The 12,821-nt window shown below is 37.9% G+C and overlaps 1 protein-coding gene across 1 annotated transcript in view; it reads left to right on the top strand.

The window, feature by feature from the left end:
* NECTIN3 (nectin cell adhesion molecule 3) overlaps positions 1 to 10,267 on the top strand; it is a 106,139-nt gene extending 95,872 nt beyond the window's left edge. Inside the window, exons 8-9 of the mRNA XM_040980509.1 lie at positions 8,828 to 8,890; positions 9,981 to 10,267. Of these exons, the coding sequence (XP_040836443.1) occupies positions 8,828 to 8,890; positions 9,981 to 10,157 (240 nt within the window). The 3' untranslated portion in view covers positions 10,158 to 10,267. The remainder of the gene's footprint in view (positions 1 to 8,827; positions 8,891 to 9,980) is intronic.
* Positions 10,268 to 12,821: the final 2,554 nt, after the last annotated feature.

Genomic DNA, 12,821 nt, shown 5'->3' with positions numbered 1-12,821 from the left:
AAAGATATATTGAGAAGTGATATGGAGTGGTCCCTAAACTCATTAACTTGCTTTATGATTAGCTGAATCACAAAACCCTCCTAGGTTTTGATTCCAATTTGTGCCTCAACAAAATTACAAATTACTACCTGTCATAAAGCTTTTACATTCACTTAGGAATGCTTGAAACCAGTAATGTTAAATCTGTGAATGCTGAGAATGTACCATAATACTAAGAGACGTGCATGTGAATAGCTTTCCCATATGCATAATTATCATGGAGAACGGTAACAATTATGTGTCTCATTAAACAAGTACCTAATTAATGTTGTTATAAATTTTGCTTGATTAGAACTCAGTCTTTATAGTTGTTACTCCTGCAATGTGGTTTCAATTATGAAAAAAAGTTAAAAGGACATTGGCCTTTAGTTCATGGTGTCACTGATATTTTATTAATTTCTTCAGAGACAATTCATAGGAATTTAATATCCTGTGTGTCTTGAAGAAGCCTTTCTTTATGAATTATTCATAGAGTAGTCAGTAATTATGTGTTACTCTTACAGTGTGAAGAAATCATGTCTACATACTAGGAATTTAGTCATTAGAACACAAACAGTTGGTTAATTTAGCAGAGAAAATTCTGCACCAAGGATAATCTATTGTAAAACTATTTGAGAATTTATTTTGTACTTTTAGTACTATTGATACTAAATGTACTACAATCCTTTTTCAAATGTTTGATTAAATTTACAAGTTGCTTCTTCTGTCCCACCAATTTCTTTATAGAGAGCAGTTTAATTATGTCTTTCAAGATATTTGTTCATTTCATCTGGCACCAGATTGTTCATAACATATTTCTTCTTTTGTTATTTAGATTCTTTATTATTTATTAATATAGCAATTAGTTTGGTTTTTTGTTGTTGTTGTTCATTAAAAACAAAGCTTTGACCAACAATTTGAGACCTTTCTAGTACAAACATTACTGCAGGAGTGGGGAACTTTTTTCTGCCAATGGCTATCTGGATAGTTTATAACATCATTGGCTGGCCTTACAGAATTGTTAGCTTAAAAAGTAGCCTGCTATGGATTTGTTGAATTTTGAGTTCCATCTGCAGTTTCCTTGGCAGGGTCAGAACAAATGATGTTGTAGGCCTTAGACAGCCTAGGTGTTCCCCACCCCTATAAAAGTATAATTTTTGTTTTAAGTACTACTTTGAAATCCTGCAACATTAGTTAATATGTTTTGTTAAAAATACTTTCCTTTTAATGATTTATTTTATTTTATTTTATTTGAAAGGCAGAATTACAGAGAGAGAAGGGTGGGCAGAGATTCACCCCGTAGATTAACACAGCAGCTGGAGTTGAGCCAACCCAAAGTTAGAACCTAGGGAGCTAGGGGCTTCTGGGTCTCACACATGGAGAAGATGCCCAAGGAATTAGGTCATATTCTGATGCTTTTCCAGGCCATAAACATGGACCTGGATCAGAAGTGGAACAGCCAAGATACTAATTGATCAATGCCTGTATGAGATGCCAGCACCACATGTGGAAGCTTAGCTTTATATGCCACAAAAGTGGCCCCCAAATTCTTTCTAATCTTTCTTACTTATCTTTTTGTAAATGAGTTATTTTAAAGTATGTTTAAATTTGAAATATGTAAGATTTTTCAGGTGGTTTTTACTAATTTTTAATTTTCAAAAACAGGGAAAGGGCAGGTAAAGAAACAGGGCTTTTTGATCCACTGATTATTTCTCAAGTGCCCCACAATATCTGGGCCTGAGATAGCTTCAGTATATGAGCCTGGAACTCATTGTTATCTCCCACATGGCAGAAACTCAAATGCTTGAGCCATCACATGCTGCCTCCCAGGGTGACCATAAGCAGGTCGCTGGAATTGGAAGCAGAACTGGAGCTCAAATGCAAGGACTCGTGTACAGCATGGAGACATCCCAAAAAGCATCTTAGTTGCTGTACCAAATTCCTGTCCTTCATGAATTCTTTTTTTGTATAAATAGTACGTAACGGATTTCACTGCTTTTAAATATATTTAGACTGTACCTGACACAGAGGCCTAGTGGCTAAAATCCTCACTTTGCATGTGCCCGGATCCCATGTGGGGGTGCTAGTTGGTTTCCCAGGTGCTCCACTTCCCATCCAGCTCTTGATTGTGGCCTGGGAAAGCAGTGGAGGACAACCCCAAGGCCTTAAGATCCTGCACCCTGTGGGAGACCTGGAAGAAACTACTGGCTTCTGGCTTCAGGTCGGCTCAGCTCTTGCTGTTGTGGCCATTTCGGGAGTGTACCAGCAAATGGCAGTTCTGTCTGTCTCTCCTCCTTTCTGTAAATCTGCATAATAAAAATAAATGTTAGACTTTTTATGATCCAGCAGCTTATGTTCTAGCATAATTAGCATTCCATGTACACCGAAACAAATGGGTATTCAGTAGATTCTATAAATGTCAGTTAGGCTAAGTTGGTCAGTACTGTTTCTGAAAACTTCCTAAATACATACTAACTTTCCTTTTACATTTCCATTAGTAACTAAAAAAAGAATGTTATTCCCACCTATATATTCTTTCAGTTCTCCAAATTATTCATTTGCTTTTATAACTCCCATTTGATAAATGTATGTATAAGATCCTTTTGTCATGGTGAAAATTTCTTGTATCTCATAATTTTCTTCATTGTGAAATCCTCTGCCTAATATCATTGTAGCTACTCTATTTCTTAAACTTTTTTTTAACAATTTATGTTTTAAAGGTATGGTTTTTTTCCCCCATCCTTTTATTTTTAGCCTATCTGTATTTTTATGTTTACATATATTTTTGTATATCGTATATAAGTAGGTATCAGTAATCAGTAGGTTCTTTGATTTCTCTATTTAGTCTATTATTTTTTGTATGGTTGGACTTAAGCTCATTATCTTATTATTTGATTTTTATTTCTGTCTTTGATTTTTTTTCCCCTTCTCTTCCTGCTTGCTGTTGAATTGCCTGAGTGAGTTAGTTTTCTTATCTATTGAGTTGTTGCTTGTTTTTACATTTTTTTTCTTACACTTTGTTTTTACAATTTTTGTCATTTGTGTCAAGAAGTAGTGAATGTCTGGCGTATGGGCCATGTTAGATCTGCAAAATCATTTGGTCTGGCCGTGCCAAGGCAACTGCAGATAGCACTCAAAATTTAGCAAATCTATAGCAGGCTAATTTTTAAGCTGATAATTTTTCATGGCCTATGAATAATATTTTAAACATTCAAATGATATTTGTCAGAAAAAGTTCCCTCTCCCCTGTAATATATGCATGTTTAATTTATTGCTATCTTCTGTAATATAACATCATGCTACTTTATTTGTATTATATAAACTTCAGTATATACTTGTTTTCTCCCTCCTTCCCTTATTGTTCTTGAATGTTTGACCTATCCATGCTATCCACTTGAATTTTTATTTTAGTTTCAAACTATAGCATTTTTTTAAAAAAGAATAATAGTTATGTTTGGAATCACTTTTCTCCAACCTAAAGAAGTTTTACACTTTAATATCTTGCATATAGATCAAAAACTTTATTTTAGCTTTTATTTTTCTGAAATTTTCATCTTGTTTTCATTTTTGAATACTTTGGTGTAGGATATAGGACTTTGATTTTGAGCTCCATTTTTTAGTTGCATACTCTCAAAGCTATTGTCTATCATTTGCTTTGTTCTGGTGAGAAGATATGGAGAATTCTTTCCTCTATGTCTGTAAATGTTCTGTACCTTCTCTTTGGCAACATATTCGCTTTCTCTTTGTTGCCAATTTTTAGCTAATTGGCTTTGAAATGTGTGGGAATGGGTTTCTGGGATTCATGGGGCTCTATAGAACTATTGGTTTATACTTTTCATTAGGTTTTGAAAGTTTTAATAATTCTTCAATTATTTTTTTGGTTTCTCCCCTTGTGTGGTTCCAGTGACACAAATGCTTCATTGTATAATTCCCTAGATAACTAGGGTTATTTTTTTTTAAAGCTTTTTGCCTCTGTTCTTTGTGTTGGTAATTTTTTCCTTTCGGTATACTGATCTTATTTCTTGTCGGTGATTAAGATCATCCAGTGACATTGCCTTTTTGGGTACTGTATTTTTTAACTTTAGAAGTCTCTGATTCTTTCTCATCGTTGTCAATCCTCATACTTTTGTTTTCCTTTGTAACTTTAAACATATTATCATGGGTGTTATAAAGCTTTTGTGTACTTACTCAGTCATACTTTTGATTATTGAATTAGGTTCTGCTAATTTGGGTTTTTTCTTCCTTTTTATTGGGGGTAATCTGTAAATTTTAACTGGATGTTGGACATTGTGAATTTTATGTTGCAGGTTATTTAAATTGTACTGTCTTTCCTTAGTAAGAATTGAATTGCTTTCTAATAGTGAGTTAATTTGAAATGTTGATCTGAAGCATTAATTGTTACAGTGTTCTAGAATAGTATTTTCTTGAGTGTTACTTTTGTTTATTTCTAAAACATTACTTACCTGGGGTCTTTCCTGAGTTGTCTCAAATCCTCAGTGAAGTGGAAGCTGTCAGCAGCTCTAATCATGCACTAATACTTATTAATCTAAGAGCCCCCTGGTAATTTTCTTTCTCCAGTAAATGTTTTTTGTCTACTGTGTGCAAGCCCAGACTAGTTTTGAGCCATGGAATCTCTCCTATGCAGATTTCTGAAGCTTTTCCTATGTGAATCCCCTTCTGTAGTACCTGTCAGATCCCAGGTGCCTCAGTTTGCCTCAGCAAAAACACTGCTGCACTGTAACTTGCTTCCTCTCATACATCGGGGAAGTCAGGACTATCACAGGGTAGTGTGTGTGTGTGTGTGTGTGTGTGTGTGTGTGTGTGTGTGTGTACATACGCAGGTGTTTCTCCACTCTTCTGGGATCCCAGCCCTGTTTAACACAGTTGTCTGTTGTCTTGAAACCTTTTTAAAAAGCAATTTATGACGGAAGGACTTATCTGGTATTCTCCACCATGAGTAGACGCAGAAATGAAAATGTGTATTAGTTGTCAGGAAGAAGCATTAAGGCCAAGTATGTCAGTAGAATGGAATTCTTTGTGCCTTTCAGAGGCAAAAACAGAGCATCTTACAGGGAGTAGACCAGAAATAAAGGAATACAGGTCACAGAACAATGGCTCGGCTCAGAGAAAATGACTGGCTTTGCAGTGACCCAGTAATTCCTGAAGCCTCCCTGTTCGGAGTCCTGTGGAAAGTAATTTCCACATGAACCTTGGGTATTAACCTGAAGCTCTGAAGTCTTAGAGAAGAGTTACAGTTTCACTGGTCAGTAGTGAAATAGGGAAGATAACAAAAGCACAAATAGATGTGAATTGAAAAGGGAAAAGTAATATAAATGCCATGTTATATAATTTTTAAAAAAATATTTAAAAAATAATAATTTTTAAAAATGCCATGTTATCACAGGCCCAGAGGTTCTTGGCAGATAGATTATAGTAATCTGTTCCATTTTTGTAGGAGACCAGATAAGATAAGGCAGAATCAAAGAATTATTATATTCATTATTTGTGTATTTGTCATAGTACCTGTACTCTTTCCATAAAAGAATAGTGAATTCACATTAAAATGTTTAATGATGTCTGGAACACTATAAGTGGCAATGGAAGGTTAGCCAAGGGGTGTGTCAGAGAAGCTTAGCAAATGCTTGACTGGGGAAGCCAGCAGTGGCCAGTCCAGTTGCACACTGAGTGTAAGCTGATAGGCTGCAAAGTACAAATTAGAGCTCAAGGAACTGAAGAGGGATGCATGGTCTTCCAACAGGAAGGGGCGAGTTTGAGGCTCTATGTTAAGTGAAGGTTTTAGTAGGTCAGTTAAATGCCTTTGAGATTCAGGAAGTGAGTGTATTAAAAATGCTGTCCTTTCATTTCTTTCTAAAGGCAGAAAACGTTTCAGAATATTCTCTTGTAGCAAATAATCAGTGGTAATAAGAGGGTAAGAGCTCTTTGAAAGTTCTTGCTGGTGTTGTAGTTGTTTGCAGAAGGTGGATGAAGAGTCAAAGAAGTGATGAGGTGAAGATATAGAATGATATAGTTTGTGACCATGATGGTATTGGCAGAGTAGAAAAGACAATCTAGGTGCAACAGTGCTTAACAGACGACTGTTGTGGACGCAGCAGATGGTCAGTAGAAAGGTTTTTACTTTTTTGGGCTTAAGACTGTCCTGGGGCCTGGCGCGGTGGCACAAGTGGTTAAGGTCCTCGCCTTGCACGCCCGGGATCCCATATGGGCACCTGTTCTATCCCGACAGCCCCGCTTCCCTTCCAGCTCCCTGCCTGTGGCCCGGGAAAGCAGTGGAGGACGGCACAAAGCTTTGGGATCCTGCACCCGCATGGGAGACCCGGAAGAGTCTCCTGGCTTCGGACTGGCATAGCATCGGCCATTTGCGCTCACTTTGGGAGTGAATCATCGGACGGAAGATCTTCCTCTCTGTCTCTCCTCTCTGTATATCCGCCTTTCAAATGAAACAAAATAATAAAAATAAATCATTAAAAAAAAAATAACACTCTTCTGCTCTATCAAATTTTCCGTTAACATAGTCCATCAATTGCTACCTCTCATTGATATTTAACTTTTCCAGGACATTCTATGTCTGTTAAAACCCATATGGTCCCAACACCAAGAACGAGCTCTAACCTAAAGAATGCACTTTAGATGATGACACAGTATGATGGATCATTGGTCTTAAGAGCAGTGTTGTGATACGGGATGTTGGTGGTGGTTGGAAGTGAGGGGTTGTATTGAAGCACAGAGGTTAAGTGGGTACTCCATATTTTCCACGCAATTTTTGTGGGAGGCAAAGACTTCATTATAATACATAATCTGTTGTTAGAAAATTAGCATATTCAATATTGCGGGTATGTGGATAGACAGGACACACATACACGCCTACCATTGGATTGTTTAATGTGTGTTGAACCAAAGCTATGGAATCTTGCTGGAGATTGGGTAGCCACATAATGCAGAATAGTTACACAGGTGTCCATAAATCATTATCTCCAAATCAGGGTCTTCAGTGGTCTGTGCAGGAGCCTTATCTTTATAAACAATTTACATGGATATTACTTTATAAAAAATTTTGGCTCATGTGAGGTATAGTGAATGTTACTATGCTTTGTTAATGAGATCAAATGGAGTTCTTACCCAGTGTGTTCAGAAAAGTGTTACTGATCATTTCTCTCCTGGTCATATTAAATCTTTGCCTTTGGGATTTTGTAGCATAAACAAAGAACAGCACATCTTCTGATCACCTCTGTGGTTGTCTTTTGAGGCTGTAATCACTGTGTTCCTGGAATTTGGTTTCTTTCAGTGTTGACCATGATCCTGTTTCTAGGATCATGGAATGATCCTAGCCCCCTTTGGAGAGGAATACACAAGGGCCGTATTCATGAACACCTTTTATTTTTGTTGTCACATTTCTTCCTAGTTCCTTTTTACTTTTTTTTTTTTTTTTACTTTTCCACATGATTGAACTATTGTACGTAACAAATAATAACTGGCAAAAAAAAAAAAGAGAGAGAAAGAAAAAAACCATAATAACCAACAGACGTCTTTGGTTGCCCTCCATTTGGCAGAAAGTATATATTCCGTTTTGAAAGCTGAGTTTGCTGGGAATATCACTTTAGTTGCTTTTCCTTTCTACAGATGTGTCAGACTTAGAAGTTAAGCTGTGGTGAGAGGTGGGGAGCCACTGAAGCAGAGGGTGTGGCAGGTCTGTGGCACGGCTCTGTTAGAGGTTCCTTGACATTGGTAAAGGAGTTGCTGCGTTATGATGACTTTTATTAACCTATGCTTCTAAAACTGAACCCTGATGCACTCAGGTTCTATTACAGCACAGAAGATACTAAAGAGGGGGAAATGAGCTTATAAATAGGAAATCGTTTCTGTTTTAAAATGACTAGATAACATCTCCAAAAAGAATGGATTGACTGTAGTTGATCAGAAATTCCACAGCAGCTTTTCTTTCTAAAGAGAAGCTTCTAACTGGCCCCTGCCTCTTGTCAAGTCAGATTCAGTTGTGAGTTCTGTACTCATGCCTTCATTATCTGTATTGACATGGAAGGAGAACAACAGTAAGGATATTTTAATAAAGCACTACCAATACTAATTTATTTTTTCCCCAAGTTTACTTATACCAGGAACACTTACATAATTTGTGAGGTCCTTTGTTCAAAACATAAGACTGTTAAGGAAGATATTAGGCACTGTGGTAAATAAAATGTAGCCTCCAGTCACGTGCATATGTGGAAGGATGCTTTCAGCACGTGCACTTCTTACCCTGACTTTCATTAAACAGTCTCTTCCAGGGCTGGATAGGAATAAGCAGTGGGGCCTCTTGAGGATTGGAAAACTGGGGTGGGGGAGAAGCAGCCAAAAACCAGTCGCATCCAGCCAGTGGAGGTAGGCCACCCACAATCAGGGGCTGCAAGACCTGGAGGCAAGTTCTTCTTTTTCAAAAGACTACCCACAGAATACAAACTCGCAACAAAAATTAAGAAGCCTACATTAGAAGTTACAGAGCATCGGGTTCCAGGTACCCTGTGTGACTTAGCTGTATGTCCATGAAGCTGGCTCTGCCGTGGCCTTTTACCAGTGTGTACTGCTAAAACCAGCGACTCAGGTGGACCTCACACCATGCTGAATATAATAGAAAAGAAATGTAGTTAATTTTCTCATCCTCCTCTATAACATTTTGCTTAACTGTAGACATTTAACAAGACATGATTGACTCTTAACAGCAGGAGTATTAACTGATATCGATCAATAAGTGGACCCTGAGCTTGTTTTGAAGTATGTATCTTTTGTCTTTTTCCAGACTGAACACTTGGCTTTACAGGCTGAATTCAAAAAGAGGGAAGCTGACAATCTTCAGCCTTCTGTAAGTAACATGGTCATGTTACATCAGCAGAGAGCTAACATGATTACATGCTTGTTAAAATATTTGGTATCTTTGAGAGGTTTTTTTTCCCCCTATCTCTCACCTACATGAGTGCCGTTTTTTACTAAGTTACTATTTAGTAAAGTCCTTGAGCTTGCTTACTCTTAATTACTTCAAGTTTTATAAAACCATGAACTAGGCAGACAATTCTGTGCTAGACATACCACAGAACATCAAGGGGGACTCATTTTATAGTAAATGACAGCTCTGGTCCAAGATCAAGCTTGGATATTTTTGGCAGTATTTCTTATTCTCTGTTTTCTCAAGCATGTGGTCAAATGCCAGTTCATGCTTTGTCCTCTCTCTAATGCCCCAGTTCTGAATCTTGAGGTTTTTACATTTCTCCTATAGTCACTCCAAGCTTAAGCCCCTTTTGAGAGATTCCTTACATCACCACCTTGTTCTCTGGTTTACTTTAAAACCAGTTCTGAGTTTCAAGATCTGAAGTTGATCACAGTCCTCATTAATCACAATTCTATGTTAGAATTTGCCACCATTCTAATACAGGTACCGCAAGCAATGATTGAAAAATGATGAATTGCTAAACTTTATCTTACCATTCAATAACTTTTGAAGTAATGAATCTGGGACACTGACTATAATAAATTCTATTTTTGGGCCCAGCGTGGTGGCCTAGCAGCTAAAGTCCTCACCTTGAACACACCAGGATCCCATAAGGGCTCCAGTTCTAATCCCAACAGCTCCATTTCCCATTCAGCTTCCTGGTTATAGCCTTGGAAAGCAATGGAGGACAGCCCAAAGCTGTGGGACCCTGCGCCCGCATGGGAGACCTGGAGGAAGTTCCTGGGTCCTGGCTTCAGATTGGCACAGCACTGGCCTTTGCAGTCACTTTGGGAGTGAATCATTGGATGAAGATCTTCCTCTCTGTCTCTCCTATTCTCTCTATATATCTGGCTTTGCAATAAAAATAAATAAATATTAAAAAAATTCTATTCTTGCCCATTTTGACCTGAGTGCTAGAAAATATACGCATCTGTTATACTAATGTAAGCAACGTTTAAATTTCCAGAATGCACTAAACAGCAAGAGGTCTGACTACGAAGATGAGAATGCAATGGGAGAAGATGGGATTCAGCAGATGTACCCCCTATACAATCAGATATGCTATCAAGACATGAGCCCTGGCAAACATCATCTGAACGACCCTCAAAGAGTCTATATCAACCCACGAGAACATTATGTGTGATTTGTCTTTTTCCAGTGGGTATTCTAACAATGTTTTTTGGGGACAGAAACTGAAGCCAATAATTATTTTCTCTCACATAAAATAATGCCGGTCTAAGGGTACTGGCTGATGAATAACTTGGAGCCAGCAGTGAATTTCTTTCCTTGATTAAGGATTTTCAGCCACAGCTGTGTTTGTGAACTGACCTGTAGGCTTGTGTGTTCAATGATAATGGTGTTTAACTACTAACATTTGGCTACAATGACATGTTCATTTGAAAGTACAGCTTCTGCCCATAATGACTGCAGTGATTCTCTGGAATGCAAGTCCAGGTTGTACTATTAACCTCAGTGGGTCTCCAGCAGCCCAGCCTGTTCATCTGAAATGCAAGCAGGAAAAAAAAAAATTAGTTCAGAATTCATTTCACTAATTATTTAGCTTACATTTGAATTATCCTGACATGCTTAATACAATACCTGTGTACAGAGGCGTAGGTGGCAGATTTTACTAACAAGAAAACAAAAAAGCAGTTTAAAGCTCAAGCCTATTCGTTGACTTTAAACTTTGTGTTGTAATGTGTGTTATTTCTGAGTCACCGAGGTCCTGAAGTTTGCCTATTTCTTGCTGTTACCTGCCTGCTGTTAGATAGCTGCATGTGACCAAGGTTGTTCTCTTACTAATTGTGTACTAGCCAGATTAGCCTGCTTAACACCTGTTAAATGCTCAAACCCTTGTTGATTGGCAGATAGCCTTTAGCTTCATCCCTCTTTTCATCGGTATTATGCACAACAAGCTCAACTTTCACTATTGAAATTTCTTTTCAACATTTAGCTACCCTGCTGCATTCTTCTTGTTACTTTTCACCCATATTTATTCTACCTCTGAAACACCTGCTGGAAAAGAGTCATTGTGAAATAACTACTACACTTAAATTTTGAAAACAAAATCTCCCATATGCTTATGTGTGCTGAACTCACATGTCCTTTATTCCTCCTCTTCTACCATGCATGGTCCATAAAGACTTTCTCAAAATCAAATGCAAGGACTTACGGAGATGCAACACTTGGATATCTGCAAACGTCTTTTGAGTTTTGTTACCTCCCTTTGCTAACTTTGTGTCAGACAGTAAGGTTATAGTGGGGTAAACTGGAATGAATGGAACACAGATACACAAACGTTCATTCTCCTCATCTAAAGGAGAGTGTTGTTGTTTCATTGTATTTTCTGGAAGAATTGAGATGTGTTGCCAGTATGAAAAACACCACAACATTGTCATACATGTGAAGAAAGGAGAGAGTAAGTACTAAGTAGATTGCATAGTATACAATTCCACCTGAAACTATGCCGGGAGAGGAAAATAGTAATATAGATTCCCAATGAAATACCAAAGATGCTTCATGATCAATGTGCTGGATGTAGTTCTTTGTATGTTTGCTCCATGTTTTACATTTTTGGACAAGTTAGCCAGATTGTTCTATAGAAATAATATATTAGTTCCCTCCTCCCTCATTACTTGGAAGGCCAGTAGTTCTGAGAGAAAGGATGCTTGTATTTCAACCTAATGCTTTGGCTACATGATTAGCAATTCGGAAGGCCAAAGGTCTGTGTGACTCTCATGGCTAAATCACTGCACTACCTCAGAGTTAAGAGTTTACTGCCCCCTTGTAAGCTACGAAGATATTCACATTCATTGCACGGAACACATTGCTGACTTAGTACAACAGAAGGTATAGTCATGCTGGCGCTTGTTTCCAACTGGAAGATGACTTTGGCCAGAGTTATCCTTAACAGTGAAGTTTTTTTTATCAATCCTGCATTATAAACTCTAGATTATAAACTAGGTATAACCCTAGTTTCTCTAGGATTCTGGGAAGCAGGTTATTGTGTAGCTTTGCTACACAATAGCATCACATTTACCCACCAAGGGGGAATACGGATATCTTCATTAGTGCCAGAAGAAGGGATTTGGAAGCAGTGGATTTCAGGAGCCCTTGGTCTGACCTCAGAGCCCTCCCTGTCGTAAGAAAACCACAGTCTACCTTTGAACTTTTCAACATTTTTCATGTAGTTATGAGGGACAAAATTCAGGATATGGTCACCTATCTTGCAGCCAGTTTGTTCAGTATCCTCTTTGCCTGTCAGCTGTGATATTTACTTAGTAAATGGATAGTTGTTACAGCTGCTGACTTTGTCTCTCCTGGCTCCTCTCTGGAAAAAAAAAAAAAAAGAAACTGAGCTAATTAGAAGGAAGCTTTAAAAGAGGCTTGATCAACTAGCCTCCTCAACCAAAAAACTACATCCTAAATAAGCCTTTTCTAAATTTGGAGCCTAGACTACTTGGTGATGCTTTGTAGATTTTGGAGATTTGTAAAGGTCAGTGCATGAAACTTGGGTTAAGTACTTTTTCCTTAACTAGAAAATAAAACACATTAAAAGAAATAGATTCCCAGACACTCAGCAACTGTGTTTGCAGCTTTAGATTTTTGTATTAAAGATTGATTTATTAGAAAGGCAGATTTACAGAGAGAAGAAACAGAAAAAGATCTTCCATTTGCTGGTTCACTCCCCAAATGGCCACAACAGCTGGAACTAAGCTGATCTGAGGCCAAGACCCAGGAGCTTCTAAGGAGTCTCTCACATGGGTGCAGGGTCACAAGGCATTGGGCCACCTCCACTGTTTTCCCA

The sequence above is a fragment of the Ochotona curzoniae genome, unplaced genomic scaffold (assembly GCF_017591425.1).
Source record: "Ochotona curzoniae isolate NIBS_2020 unplaced genomic scaffold, NIBS_Ocur_1.0 contig_3498, whole genome shotgun sequence".
NCBI lineage: Eukaryota > Metazoa > Chordata > Mammalia > Lagomorpha > Ochotonidae > Ochotona > Ochotona curzoniae.
Note: the sequence above shows the minus strand (reverse complement) of the source record. Positions and strands in the feature narration are given on the sequence as shown.